The sequence below is a fragment of the Dipodomys spectabilis genome, unplaced genomic scaffold (genome assembly GCF_019054845.1).
Source record: "Dipodomys spectabilis isolate Male_0828 unplaced genomic scaffold, ASM1905484v1 ptg000006l, whole genome shotgun sequence".
Classification (NCBI taxonomy): Eukaryota; Metazoa; Chordata; class Mammalia; order Rodentia; family Heteromyidae; genus Dipodomys; species Dipodomys spectabilis.
Window position 1 is genome coordinate 8,467,794 of NW_024870683.1, and position 15,270 is coordinate 8,483,063.

General features: G+C 47.1%; 1 protein-coding gene across 7 annotated transcripts in view; it reads right to left on the bottom strand.

Annotated features, from left to right (window-relative positions):
• Positions 1 to 15,270, bottom strand: part of Pax5 (paired box 5) — a 174,595-nt gene that overhangs the window by 23,813 nt on the left and 135,512 nt on the right. For 5 of the 7 annotated variants that reach the window (XM_042696430.1, XM_042696411.1, XM_042696464.1 and 2 more), the window contains one exon: positions 14,381 to 14,482. The exons of the other annotated variants lie outside the window; for them this stretch is intronic. In XM_042696430.1, the coding sequence (XP_042552364.1) occupies positions 14,381 to 14,482 (102 nt within the window). The remainder of the gene's footprint in view (positions 1 to 14,380; positions 14,483 to 15,270) is intronic. 7 annotated transcript variants of the gene reach the window in all.

Consider the following 15,270-nt stretch of genomic DNA (forward strand, 5'->3'; position numbering starts at 1 on the left):
TCAGAATCCTCCCAGGGAGGCCTAGGGTGAGCTAGGCCACCAATCAGACCATCTAACTCTGCAGGTAGACCCTAGTTGCTATGCCTTCCCAACTCCCCCTGCATAAACCTTATCTATCTATCTATCTATCTATCTATCTGTCTGTCTGTCTGTCTATCTATCTATCTATCTATAGTTTGTTTTGGAGTGTCTACTATATTCCAACAAGATCACCACATTCAAGCCAGTTCTGTCCATTCTGAGCTTACAGGCAACATAGTTCAATTTCACAGATACTAATGGATTCTGGGAAATCCATTCAAAGATTTCCTGTGTCCACACTATGAACTGGACTCAGCATTAATGAGAAGCTCAGAGATTGTCTGATGAATGAATAAGAGAATGCGTGGGTGAAGAGGAAAGGAAGAGAGGTAAGAGGAGGAAAAAGGAGTAGGGAGAAGGGAGAGGAAGAGAATAAAAGGAAGAAAGGAGGTTAGGGAGAAAAGAAGAGAAAAAAGTAAAACATAGCCCTGAAATGAAGACAATCAAGAAAGACTCATCTAATGCGCTCACTAGCAGTGAATTAACCCAAGATGTCATCAGAGTTTATCTGCCAGTTGGCAACTGTTCATTATTATAATTGTCCACAGTAGAAATTACAATTTGTCCCACTTTTCCTGGTGATCTTCTTGATGAAAGGTATGGTCTTGCCTGGTGCTGGTGGCTCACATCTATAATCCAAGCTACTCAAGAGCCTGAGATCTGAGGATCATGGTTTAAAGCCAGCTCTGACAACCAACCACGTCAAAACTGGAAGTGGAGCTCTGATGCAAAGTGGTACAATGTGACCCACAAGCTTAGGGACAGTATCCAGACCCTGAGGTTAAGCCCCAGTCCCAACAGAAAAGAAATAAAAATAAAAAGAATGTGGTTTAGGGAAGACATGCTCTAGAATGCCTCCAGAGAACTATTTCCAAGTATGTGTCGGTTCCAGAGGGAAGTATGGGCTACTTTAGGACCAAAGCTAGGCCCAAAGGACACTCTGAGATGCCATACTTTGCTCCATGTCAGAAGTCAGTGAGTCAGCTTTTAGGAGCTGGGGTGGGCCTGTGTCCACTCCCAGGCTCCCACATGGAACACTGGCAGCCCTCCTATTTCATGACAGGGATTTCAGGTAGGGCTGTTACTAAAAGGTCAAGAAGCTGCCTCAAATCCATTTTGGAAGTCTGTGGAGAATAAATCACCAATTACAGAGGAAGCCAGCAGTGAGGGAGGTTGGCTTTTGGTGATGCACTTGAGAGGCAGAAGTCTAAATAGAAATCGAGACTTTGTGACCTCCACAGGGATGGGGGGGTGGTCAGAGTTTTCCATTTGTCTGATTTTCTAATTGGGCCACAACTTCCAAAGAGAAACTGAACCCTGGGAACAAAAAGACTCCTTTCTTTTTGTCCTGACTCTGGTGAAAAGTAGAGTGAAAGACGCTGGCCCCTGGCTGTGTCATGGCTCCCAGGCACTGTCCCAGGCCCCACCTCTGCTGACCTGGGGAGGTCTCTGCCTGCACCAGCTCAGGTGTGACAGGGAAGTCCATGAGGAGGAGAGTCTGAGGCCCTGGGCCTGGGAAGAGATCTGTACTGAAGGGGAGCACAGAGAAGGATGGGGTCCTGAATTGATCCCCTCTAAGCTGGGGGTTAGGAAGTGGGGGGTGAAATCTAGGCCTATCCCATTAACACCACATCTGCATGAGGTGGGGAAACAAATGGCATCTCCCTGTGCCTCAGGGAGAACTGAGCAGGTTGGGGACAATAAGACAAGCCGCTGCCCAGGCAAGAGGTCAGCGGAGCTCTTCCTTTGACTTGCGCTGGGATCCTGCCTGAGCAAGTCCTCTCCTCATCCCCAGCTGCACACTCCACCTATCCATCCACCATTGGGAGTGAAGTGCAGCAGATGCACAAAGGTCTTCACTAGCCTCTTGAGAGGGATGTATTAAAACATACCCCATACTCCTCAGGTACCCCAATCCAGGCCTAGATTCACTACCTGGCATACTTCTTTTAAAAGCTTTCAGAGCCCAGGGAAACCTCACCTAAGGCCTTTGTTGAGTAAATGCTTTTGTGGTAGGTGTACAGCCCCCTCCCCCACCAGCTCAATATCCCCACAAAAGGTCCTGGGAGATGGTGAGTGAGTGGTACTTGATCTCCTGCCTTGAGCAAAGCAGAGACCAGTGACTGCATTCATTTTTTCTACTGACTTATTCCTGGGCATTCTTTCTAAAGGAATCTTCCTCCCAAAGTGCTCTTGGAAAGGCTGAACAGTTCCAAGTCTCCATGCAAAATGCTATGGGCTCTGGGGATCTTCTTCAATTTAGGACCCCTTGGTACGGGCAAAATACCTCCTCTTTTCTCAAATGTAGTCAGGCCACGCCCTTCTCTGGTGCCACATAGAGAAAATCCATTTCTAGACAAGAACTCAGTGTGGCTATAAGTCAAATTGTCTGTCAACATCCTTCTCTCATCATCCAACCTTGACTACTCCCCAGCCATGTGGCCTAAGCCTCAGTCTGTACATCTTTAAAATGGGGCTCACATCTGTGCTGGCCTCTGGCTACCCCAAAGGCTTGCTGAGATGAGAGGCCTGGAAACTGCAAAGGTCTGTGCAGGTAGGAAGACCTTTAAAATGGCCATAGCTGTCCTATGTCCTACTCCAGCAGTACAACGCCCAAGGCATTTCTGACTTGCAGAAGCTCTTTAAACAAAAGGATCTGATCGTGTTATTGTCCTTTTACATTTTCTTTCTTCTTCCTTTTATCTCCTTCCCAGCTCCTCGCTCCTTCCCTCTTTCTTCCTCTTTCTTCAACCCTGGATTTAAGTCCTTTATTTGTGCCTCTGCACATAGACTCCATATAAAGAAAATTCATTTGTTCAGGGTCACCGCGTGGTTTTTCATTAAAAACAAATTACCCGCATTCAGGGAGGACATCTGGGCTTCGAGGGTCCCATTAATGACTATATTTCCAGCCTTTCCGGCCCGGTTGGGCTCCCCTTGCCTGTCACCCTGTGTTCCCGGGGCCTCCAGGAGGACAATGAGAGTGACAGTCAAGTGAAAGGGAAAACATGAGGGATGAGGGTGAGAGGCAAGTCCCCTGAGAGGGGAAGGAGGGAAAAGTGAAAAAAATAAATAGCTCAAACAGAGGGTAACAAGGGCCATTGTCTTCGTATCTTCCAGAGCAAAGCCAGAGCAAATACTGCAGGGATGAGGCGTGGGTGCATTTAAGAGGAGCTTGGGCCTGTGTAATTCATGCTGCACCTTAAGCCCTTAACTTCAGACCAGCCAAAAGACAGAGGCAAGAGAGCTACATTCCAATAAATTCCACCGGTCTCCACTAAGCACCAGTGGCGTGCAGGGACTGGGTAATGGATTCTGAGTGGAGTTGCATGCAAGGCCTGGGTGCTTAGAAGCAACCAGGAGAGGGAAGTACTTAGTCACTACAGTCCTGACCCAGCAGATCCTGGACAGTGCCCTGAGGATGCATCCCAGTGGGAGCCAAGGTCCTTGTAGGAGGAGGAGGCTAAGAAGGACAGGTCCTACAGGGATAGATTACAGCTGGAGGGAGACAGGAATAAACCAGAATTGAAGGGTATGTTCCCTAGGGCCCTGGTAGGAAGTCTTTCCCGAGCAATGAAGGTGCTGGGTCAAGAAAACCAACCGCAGCCCAAAGAGAGCACAGAGAATTAAAGCCCATCCACTTGCCAAGAGTCTATCAAACTCAAACAGGCTCCATTCCACTCTTGGTCTTCATGGGCTAGGTGGATTTGAGATGCAAGTACCATGCGCCAGGCCAGCTACTTCTGGATGGGCTGTGTGATCCCAGCTAGAGACCAGCACTGGAAGATCTGTCAGCTTGTCTCTGAAATGGAGAGAAACATTCCAACCTCCAGGTGCTTCGAATGCAGCTGGAGGAAACAAGTGTGTGTGCCTCTACAGACTGGAGAGCATTATGAAGGTTTGGGGGGGGGGGGTTGGATTATTGGTAGAATTAATTTATGAGCATGGGCAATTGGGCTGCATATAAGAACACTTTCATTTTGAAGGGCAGGAACACCCACTGACTCTCATTGTCCCCGAGGACTTCATGCTCTGCATAGAAATAGCTCAGATCCAGTGACCTTTGGGGTTGGAGGCAGAGCTGGTCCAGCTGAGGACTGGCAGTGGATGAGGGCTTAGAAGCATGGGGCTATAGATTTCTGCAAGTCAAAGGGAGTAAAACACAGATGCCCCAGAGGACAAAGCTAGGTTTAGAAGGACTCCAGTGTGTGTTGAAGCAGAACAGGTCTCAGAACTTTCCTACACATCAGCCCTCACTCACCAAATGGCTCATTCCACATCCTCCCTCACCGTGGCCCACTGCTAGCAGGTTTCTCCAAGAACAGTCCTGAGAACTGTCCCTCCACAGATCCCTCCCTGGTCCCCCGGCCAGCAAACTTTGCTGTGCCCTTTACCTCCCTATTCTTGGAGATAGTGACACTCTCTCAAGCTTGGCACAACTATCAATAGAAGTACTTTCAGACATTCCCTCTCTCACCTCCGTATAGAATCCTGGTACCCACCATGCCTAAAACCTGCATCTCAGCTGAACTCGCCTACTCCTTTGTGTGTTCCCAGAGTCTCTGTGCTTATCCTGTCACCACACCTGTGGCTCTCTAGGTCCTTACTGACTTGCCTGACAGGGTATCATTAGGATTATATCTGGCACGTGTAGATGCTCAATAAATGTTGAAAAGAAGGAAGGAAGGGGAGAGAACAGGAAGGAAACATGGCTATTGACACCTGGATCAGCTCAAGGCCTTACCAGTATTCACTATAGTCAATAGGGCTTAACAGGAAATGAGAATCTCTCCGAGGCCCTGCCTCCCTAGCCACTCAGACACCACTCATGAAAACCCCTCTTTTCTCCACCTCACAGTACATTAAATGCACAATATATTCAATGCCATCATCATCATGAAGATTATTTTTATAATTTTGCTTCTGAAATTTTTGGCTATAGCAATTTAGTTGATGATTAACTATGATTTCTCAGCAATTAAAGCACAGGCGAAGAAACCCCTGCAAAGGGAGAAAATCTCACCTAAAAATTGTTTTCAAATGTAATGAAATTTTTATGAGCTCTCAATTGAATAGTTAATGAAGTCAGTGTTACAATGTGTAGGCATTTCATGTAACATTTATTAATGGCAGCTTCCTAGTTTCCTTTTTACTTTTGTAGGCAATTGGAATTTTGTTCAGGTCTTAGATTCTTGTAAATTCCTGAAAAACTCTTAGGCTTTTAGCCTGGGGCCTATCTGGGGCGCTGCACCCTGTTCATAGTCTGGCAGGTGTGTGTGTGTGTGTGTGTTTGTGGCAGGGGAGTAAAGGGGATATTATAGACAGCTTGTGGGGGAACATCTGCCTCTTCTTGCAGGAGCTCAGGTCTAATCAGACTAAGATTCCTTTACAAGTAGTGGGAGAAAAGCAGAAAGATAGACAAAAAGAATAAAACTGCTATTGTTTAGTTGAGGAAGAAGCTGGTCTGAGCCCTGGACACTCTTGGATGGGAGCTCTAATACATGGTAGGGAGGGATCCCACCACCATCAGAGACTTGGGAAAACATGTGACCCCCAATTCAGAGCAGTTCCAAACACAAAGGCATTTGTGCCCCCAGGACCTCCAGTATCAGTATAATAAGGTACAGGTGTTTCCAGGCACCTGGTTTTGGGCAGAGCACATGATAGTCCAGAAATGTCCTTCTCATTCACAACTCCAAACCTGAAGGAAACATGGAAGTATTTATCATTCTCTTAGAACAGAGGCAGCAGGGCCGGAGGAGTCCTACAGTTCATCTAGAGGTGACACCAGCAGGCCGGAACTTACTGTCTTAGCAACCCTGGAATGACAGGACCAAGGGACCCCCTGGGGAGTATCCAGTTCAGTGTCCCTACTCTCCCTGCCTTGTGTTTTAAGAGAGAGCAGGAAGAGGGCAGGGCAGGAAGTTGCTGCTTGTCATTCCAGCTACTGAGGAGGCAGAGATCAGACTGTCCAGCAAAGAATGAAAAAAAAAAAAAAAGCCAAAGCCAAAAGGAGGACTAAGGGTATGGCTTAAGTGGTAGAGTTCCTGACTAGCAAGTCAGAGACCCTGAGTTTACAGTTTACACTATAGTAGGAGAGAGAGAGAGAGAGAGAGAGAGAGAGAGAGAGAGAGAGAGAGAGAGAGAGAGAGAGAGCATGCCAGAGAGCCCAAAGTTCACTATGAGTATAACAATTCAAGCAGGACCTCAGGGCTCCAGCATCCTTCCCATATCCAAGATTTCTTTTCTTTCCAAGTATAGCCAAAAGCCTAGGAATTCTGCATAAAAATCAGTTTGTCCCTGATCCCAGTGTCACTTTAGATTCCTTGGGTTACCTATTCTATGAGGGCACAGGCACCTCTCTCATGTCAGGCAAGTTAATCTCTCAGACTCTGAGAGCTCTGTGTAGTATGTGCCTGCAGGCAAGGCTACTGGATACAAGACTTTGTGCCATAAGATTAGCAAAGGCCTTTCTCCATCAGACCCTGCTACCCTTCCAGCTCTTCCCTCCAGCCCCTACCTCCAGTCTTCTATCACTCCCAACTCCTATGGGATCCCATCTTCTTTGGTCCCTCTGGGACTTCTTATGCTCTTCTGGTGTCCTGCTAGACTAGAACACCAATCCTTTGAGCCCCAGCTCAAATGGCCTCTTTAAGAAGTCTTCCCTGTTCTTCCCCTCACCCCTACGCCTGTTTGCCCCTTTACCTTATCAGCTTCCTCCCGTGGCTTCCTAGGTACTTTGTACAGTCCTAGGGTTTATCTCTTAGCATAGCACAGAGGAATTTTCTGTGTGCCAATTCTTGGGCTTGACCTCAGGGCCTTGTACTCTCAGTTGGCTAGCTTGCTCAGGGTTGGTGCTCTACTACTTGAGCTATACATATAAGAAGGGATGTATTTGAATATTCATCTCAACTAAATTGTACTTTTCCTGAGGGCAACAGATGTGTTTGCTATGCAGCACCTATCCAAGAACTGGTCCCCAGATTCTCTCAGGAAATGTTTGAAGAATGAATGAATCATAGCCCCTCAACTTCACACTGGTTATGTTTATTCTACCTTCCTGGTGTGACAGGGTGACTAGTAGCCACTAGAGGGCGGCAAAGAGTCAGAGACGAGCAACAAGTGTGTGCTCTGGAGCAGGTAGGACAAGGTTGACAAAGGTTTGGAAAGCACCAAGGTCAGAAGCCACCAGGAAAGAAGAAATCAGAGGTAGGGCAAAGCAGAGCTACCAACCATGCTTGGACTAAGAACTCAGATGCTTGGTCTAGAGAGATACCCAGGGAATACTTACTTCCTATCTGATGCTGAAGTTTCCTCCACATTTGTACTGGCTTCTGCTGGCTTCCCAAAGCCTGCCCATTCTAATGGCTTCCATTCTAATTATGTGGAAGGTTCTTTATGCAGGAATGAACAAAGTACCCCAATGACTCCTATTTGCTGGTCTCAATCATGCCTCTGGACATGTATGGGACATAATTTACCTTTGATAAAATACAAAACAAGCCTGTGTGATCCTCAGAATTAAGCTGATGCCCTGCTCAAAATGTTCCTCTCAATTGCACCCACCCCAGGGGCCTCTCTGTCCACTCTAGGCACATGATGTTCAGAGTGTGCACCACTCCTAGACACTTGGTGATATCTCCCTGAGATTACATTTTTCTCCAGCGGCTGTCTCATTGATGGATGGGTATGAACTCCACTAGAAAGCTCTTGATGTGAGATTGCGTAGGCCAGTGCAGATTGCCAACCAGGCTTTTGTCTTCACCACTATACCTAGCTCACACCTCTAGACTAGTTATCAGACTATTGATACAAACTAATGCTGTGTTTAATATGTGCCAGGCAAAGTTCTAAGTGTATGATGTCATTAATTATTGTCATCCCCTTTTAAGATGAGGAGGAAACTAGGGCCAGAGTTATATAACTTGCTTTTAAGTCACACAGCTACAGAGAAGTGAAGCCATGCTTCCAAACTAGGTAGTCTCACTCCAGAGTTCCCACTTGTCACCACCAGCCTGTTACTGCTATATCACATGACCACTGATGCCCAGTCCTACTGCTCCCAGCCCAAGGCCAGCCCCGGCATCCATGACTGTATGACTCCAGCCCCAGAGTCTGTAGGGATACACAGATTGGGCTAAGCTGTCATTAGTAGCCCAACCTAAAAGTCTCCAGTTTGACTTCAACTGCTTTTTCTTCAATACTATTAGGTATTAGGCACTCTGCCAGGAAGCAAAGATGTAATAGTAAACACCACACACAGCCTTGATTGTTGTATGACTCTGTGTACCATACAGACCCAAAGGAAGCCAGGAAAGCAACAAGAAAACCACTCATTAAACTACTCCAGCTGTGCTCAGTGCCATGAATGAAAACATCAGGTTGCTTAAGAGAAGAATTGTGGGTGTCCTAGTTTAAATGATGTGTAATAGGCAGAATGATATTCCCGTACATACGTGAAGAGATCTAACATCCTAATACCTAGCTAGGTAAGGTTCTGTGACAAAGTGAAAATAAGTTTGTAGAAAGAATTGAGGTTCCAAATTAGCTGTCCTGAAGAAAAAAAGGATTATTCTGGATTATGTAAATAAACCCAATATAATCACACAGGAGTCCTATGAAGAGAGGGAGGCCAGGGAAAAGAGAGATGACAGCATTATATGACTTGATATGACTTGGCTCAATGTTGTCAGCTTTGAAGATGAAGCAAATGAGGCCATAAACCTCATTCGTGGGCAGCATCTACAAAGTGGAGAAAAGAAGATTATAATTCTCCCCTGAAGTTTCCAAAAGGAACTCAGCCCTGACCTTGACTAGCCAGTGAGACTTTTGAATTTCAAAATTGAAGATAATGTATTTCTGATAGTGGTAATTTGTTTTTAGCAGCTGTAGGAAGCTAACATTTTTAGGTCATTAGGGTAGGTCTCTGAGTAGAGGAAACACAAAAGAGTGTGAGGGAACCAAGCAGGCTAGGCAGAGAGAGGGGTTGAGTCCTTTAAGCAGAGGAGGCCACAGGTGCTGAAATGGGAAGATGCAGGTGCCTCATTCCTCCTGCTGGAGTGTAATGAGACTATGCTTACTCTCCCCTTGAAGCCACTCCATGTTTCTCCTCTAGGCTCAGGCACCCACTTCAGCCCTCCCCTCCCCTTCTACTTCAAGAGAATCAAAACTATTGTAAAAGTTCAGTGAGCAATTTAATTGCAAGGCTCTAGAAAGAATAATGACCACCAACCCATGGCAAGTAGAGTGCCTAGGACCATGGAGATCCAACCATGTTCATGCACATACACTGCTCTACTGACCTCTCATCAATCAGCTTCTGCATCTGCTGCAGCCCAGGGAAGGAAGACAATGACAATGCTAGGACTTTCTGATATTTTGGTTTTCAGTCCCCAAACAAGAGTTGAGTAAGGCATTTGGTGGGGGGCTGTGAGGCCTTGACTGGTTCTTCTCAACGACATTTACCTTGTTTTTAGACTCACCGAAGCCAAAGGGCAGTGAACTCCCCCTCTTATTCTCTCTAGCCCAGAATTTTTTTATACTTTTTTTTTCTAGCCCAGAATTTTTAAGAGTTTCAAATGCCATGTCAATATCTGTTAGTTTGCACAAATACCTTCAAGCAGGAATCAAGTAGTTATACCGATCAAGACACTAAAGCCTTTGGTGCAAAACTTTTGGCATTTGCTGAGACTCGATGAAAACAGAATCTAAAATCTATGCCCATCCTAAGCTGATATAATAAGCTTTCTTCAATCAGCAAAAGGCTATACGGAATTTGCAGAGCTACAGAACCAAGCACTTTAGAAGAACAAGAAGTCGTGTTATGCAGATGTGAAGAACTTGGAGGCCAGAGGGACAGGTAGGATTCAAAGCAAGCATGAGACCAGGCCAACAGGCTCATGTTTACTATAGAAAAATGTTACATTTGTTTTTTCAAGCCCCAAAGTTCAACTGCCCAATTGTATCCTGGAAATAATCCTTCCTCTGTGTTTCCTGAAAGTAAATACTATAAATGTTACTTCACTTATCAATGGAAGCAGTGACAGCCAAGTGTTTCCCAAGGCCTACAGTGGGAAAACAGCCTGGGAGGTTCTGGTTTCCCAGTAGATTCCATGGCCTGCCTAGATTTCCATGCAGCGAAACCGACCAGAAACTGAAGTCACAGTACAGCTGCCTCCCAGCCAAGGATGCAATATAAACAGCTTCCCTGGAGCCTGGCCAGATGTTTTCTCTAAACACACCAACAGGCCCTTGGATCTATAATGGGATCTAATGGAGGGAACACCTCACAGATTCAGAAGCCTCAGAGATTATGAGACAGAAATCTGAACAAATATAAAGGTGAAATCCTCAAACAGGCTGTGGTATGCCCAGGATCTAACCCCTGAGATCTTCTATGTGAAGGGTCCTTATTTGTAACCTGAGATAGTCACCTTCTAGAACAAAAGAGGGTGTGTCTTGGTAGGTGTGATAAAGTCAGGAACTTGAGACAGGGAGGTGGTCCTGGATTACCTGAGTGAGCTCTAAATACTTGCACATCCTCAGAAAAGGGAAGAAGGAAGAGCTTTGGTATGTAGAGTTAAGAATGAGAAGATGTAGCTAAGAGCAATTAAAGATCCTTGCTGTGGAGTAATGCGGCCATGAGAAGGAAAGCCAAACCACATGAAGCTGGGAGAAGAAAGGTGACCAGCCGTGTGAAATACTGATTTCAGACTTCTGGGCTATAGGACTGTGAGAGAATACGTTTCTGTTGTTTAAAGCATCAAGACTGGAACTTGTTATAGAAACGAACACACACAGCAATATAGTCTTCCTGCCTCTCTTCCTTAGCCAGCACTCATAGAAAGGACCAAGTATGTGCCAAAGCTGGGGAGAGTACACCATGTTAGGAAGATCCCAATGACAGCCTAGGCACAGAGGATGGGTATAAACCATTAGTCTTCTGAGTTCATACCAGAACATTTCATGATGAAAGGGATGTTTCACTGGCCTTGAGGGGATATTTCACCACCACCTCAAAGGTGAGGTTAATGTGGGAAGTGCTCCAGTCAAGGGCCCAGGATGAAGAAGGTCATTGGCTGGCAAGAATCCAAGAATACAATGATGAAAGGTCTAAAATTGATCAAAATGCATTGTACTTATAAACTGAAAGGCTAAATGGCATTGTAAAATTACTTAAAGATTTTTTAAGGAATCCAAGATGTTCAGCAGGTGGCTGAAGGGGAGGAGGCCTGAGTAAAGAAGATGGAAAGGTAAGTTGAAATCAGACCGTGGTGAAACCTGAGGCGGGCCAGGACCAGCTCTGCTGTAAAGTGGGTCCTCTCTGTGCTAGCAGCATTCCCTGCAAAGACAAAGTGTGCAAGCTATCCATGAAACAGAGGTTGAAAACAGTGTTAGAAACATGAGTCCCAAAGGTATGATCGCTGGGGCACTAAGGAACTGGAACTAAGGGCTGTACTTGTTGAGTCTGAACTCCAGTTCTGACATCGGGCTTGGCACTGAGTACTGCAGGTGCAGGAGAAGAGAAAGCACACACCGAGGCGAGAGAAGGAGCAGGAAAGAAGGGAGTTACAAAGATGGAGGAATGGAGGCAGAGATACAAGGAGGAAATCAAGCAGGGCATTGGTGGCTTACACCTGTAATCCTAGCTACTCAGAAGGCTGAGATCTGAGGATCGCCGTTCAAAGCCAGCCTGGGCAGGAAAGTTTGTGAAATTTATCTCCAATTAAACACCCCCAAAAAAGTCAGAAATGGAGCAATGGCTCAAGTGGTAGAGCACTATTCTTGAGCAAGAAAGCTCAAAGCTCAGTGACAGTGCCCAGACCATGGGTTCAAGCCCAAGGACCAGTGCGCGCGCGCGCGCACACACACACACACACACACACACACACACACGCGCGCGCGTGCTTGGAGGAAGTCAGGGGCTTCTGTGTAGCAGATCTGCTGTCTAAATTTCTGTTTTCTGTCTCTACACTATGTACCTTCCCTCTTCCAGGAGACTGAGTCCCAGAAGACTCTGTGGTCATCCCTGTCCAGTTGTTGCCAGCAGCCTAGTTAATCTATGCCCTTGCTTGATTTTGTGATTCTTGCTTCCACCATTAATGGATGAGGAGCTGCCATCCCACTGGGAACTCTGCCTGGCCCACAGCCATTTGTATATGGAGCCTGGTAATTAGGGCTATAAGAATCAGGAGGCCAGAAGACAGGTTATGTTTAGACAAACTTGAGGAAGTTCAGCTACTTTTCTGACCTGGTCTCCTGGGTGTTTGCACTGGGGCATTGGAGGGCCAGTGAGGTGGCCTCAGCTTTACCTGCTAATATGCCCTTGGGACAGGGTCCCAGGCTGCTGCTGCCTGTCCTCCTACCATCCTTGAGAAGCTAGAGTCCATAGACTTAGAAAGCCATGGGCAGCACTGTGCAGGGCAGCTTTACTAGGGTCAAGTCTTCCATCTATAAACTGAGCAGCCTTCGAAAGTTCCCTGACTTCTCTGGGTCTCAGCCCTCCTAGAAACTGAGATTAATTGAGCTGGCTCACTCCATGGGTTTGCTAGATAAAAGTACTTTGCACCCTACAAAATGCTCCATAAAGGAGCAGGGTCATTCCTGCATGTGGCTTGGGATCCATCCTACCTTGCTAAAGGTTGGGCAATGAGGATCTAAAGGTGTGCATTAGGGGGACAGGGTGGGGAGGATGTGTGTGTTCCACAACCTCTTGTTTTCCTCTAGCAGCAGAAAGGCACAGGTTTTGCTGGGGAACCTGGCAGGCCTCACCAGCATTGGCAAGGCCCAGGGCAAGAGTGCACTCAGAGGCCATTGCCCATATGTCTCAAATTTAAAAGGCATAAATCAAGCTAACAAACCGTTAAATGAAATATGCTTCATCCTCCCACCTTGTTAAACATGTCTTCAACACAATCTAGAAGGCTGGGCTGGAATTTAGAATTCTGGGGCTCCTTGGTGTTCCATGCCAGGGTATGCAGTGTGGGAAATGCTCACCTGACCATCACCTGACACACTGCTCTCCGCAACCCTGGCTCCACTCTTTACCATGAAGGACCTCACACACCTGTGGGACACCTAGGCCTCACATTCAGGCTCTGTCAGCCTCCCGACAAAAGGCTCATCCAGTGACATGGGCTGTCTTCAGAAGAACAGCACTGAGGATGAAACTGGAAGGGGCTCCAGGGTTGGGAGAAAGGGCACAGGCATGGCCCCTTGGCTGGGTATACTTTCCCTGTTCCCTGGAGACAAGGGGCACTGCTCTTAGAGTGCAGACTTCTAAGAAGTGGCTCCCCAAAGTGGAGAATCTTTCTTACCTGGTATAAGAGTGTTTCTAATTGGCTTCTGGTATCGCCTGGCCTTCTACTTGCTGGGTGACTTAGCATGTCCCAACCTCTTTCTGGCCTTGATTTCCTTGTTAATAAAGTGGGATGAATGGACCCTTCTACTTCTCAGAGTAATGGTTTTGAGGCTCCAAAGAGAAAGTAGTTATGGAGTTAGGGGATGGGAGACAGTGGTGTGGGTTTGGAGAAAATCAGCCCTTAGAATTCCCAGGCATGGAAAAGGGGCATGTGGCCTCTACAAATGACTCCAGCCGGTGACAATGCTGCCCAGGAAAACAGTATGACAACATCCCATAGAGATTCAATTTTTCTTGTGCTTAAAAAAAATATGCTTTATAAAAGAACACCGTGGGTATCTCTGCTATGCTAAGTCCCTTAATACACAGCCCACAGCACCACAATACTGTCTTGCTTTGTCCCCATGATGCAAGAGGACATAATATGATGTCTCTCCTTTTCAGATTTTCTGAAACTGACATATCACTGGATGGAGGTCTCAATGGTGTTCAGTTTAGAATCAAATCACAAGGCCATCAACAACCTGACTGTCTTGAACATATCATCTCACCCTCAAAGAGTAAGGCCACCAAAGACACCTTAGAGACTTCTGACTGGTTCATATCACATACACCAGGGAGAGGGGGGTGACAGTCAGCAGAAGGAAGAAAGGTTAGGGGAACCTCCTTACTGGCTGGCCCTGGATCCCTCTATGTTCAAATTCCCCATGTGGCCAACAAAGCTGCTTGAGTGACAGACAAGTACCCTCTGTCTGATGTCCTCCCCAGTACAGTCCCACTAAAGACTCAGCTGCAGGAAACAGGCTGAGCCGACTCCTACTGATTTATTCAGGACTGCTTCCCAGATGTGTGGAGGTCAGCTGGGCTGTTCAGGGGGCTTCCCTCCCACCGAAACCCCGTCCGCTGCCTGCTGTGGAGACGCCAACAGTGCAAACTCACCAGGCACCATCCCTGTCAGCGTCGGTGCAGAGTAGCTGCCCTGTCCAGCGGGGGGGACGTGTGGAGGGTACCCGGGGAGGGTTGTGCTCGCCAAGTCACGGCCTGAGGAATCAAAGCAACAAATCACTGGGTGAGCATCTCCATGGCCAGCTGCTCATCCCAGCATCCCAGACACGTCTGCACATTTGTCACGTCTGGTCACTGAACACCAATGTGCCCTCAGCTTCCCCCATTGCTCATGCATGCTCATATGTGCTCTCTCTCTCTGAAACACACACACACACACACACACACACACACACACACACACACACACACACACACACATCTCCAGTCATCCTCACTGTGCTTAGCAAAAGCCAACAAGCCAGGACTGAGGCCCATCCATGGGACAGGGACAATAGAGATGTCACACAGCATCTCTATTGGAAAGGCCCACAGCCTCTCAAACCCTCTTGCCAGTTCTGTGTAACAAAGTCACCATGGATGAGACTGTCACCTGGGCCTTGAGAGATCACACTGTTGTGACTGATGTTGAGGACACCAGGCTGTCCTCTCTTGGAATACAACTTGGACTTCTCTACCTCTGCTCCATTGCTTCTCATGGGCATTCAACATGCAGATCCTCATCCTCCAGCTGCACATTGTCTCCATCGCAATCTTCTCAGACCTGTTCCTGTGCTCCCTCCTGCCCCCATGTCTCCCTCCTGTCCTTTGACAGGGGGTGGGCAGGGACATTCTTTCCTCACACTTTCTAGTTCCAAATCTGGCCCTGTACTGGTGTCTCCTACCCTGGCCTAGAGCTGTCCTTCACTCAGTGATGATGCAAAGAGCTCCTCCCACCAAGTGTGGTCTTGGCCCTGGCATGTAGGTGAAGGCCCTGCTCCATA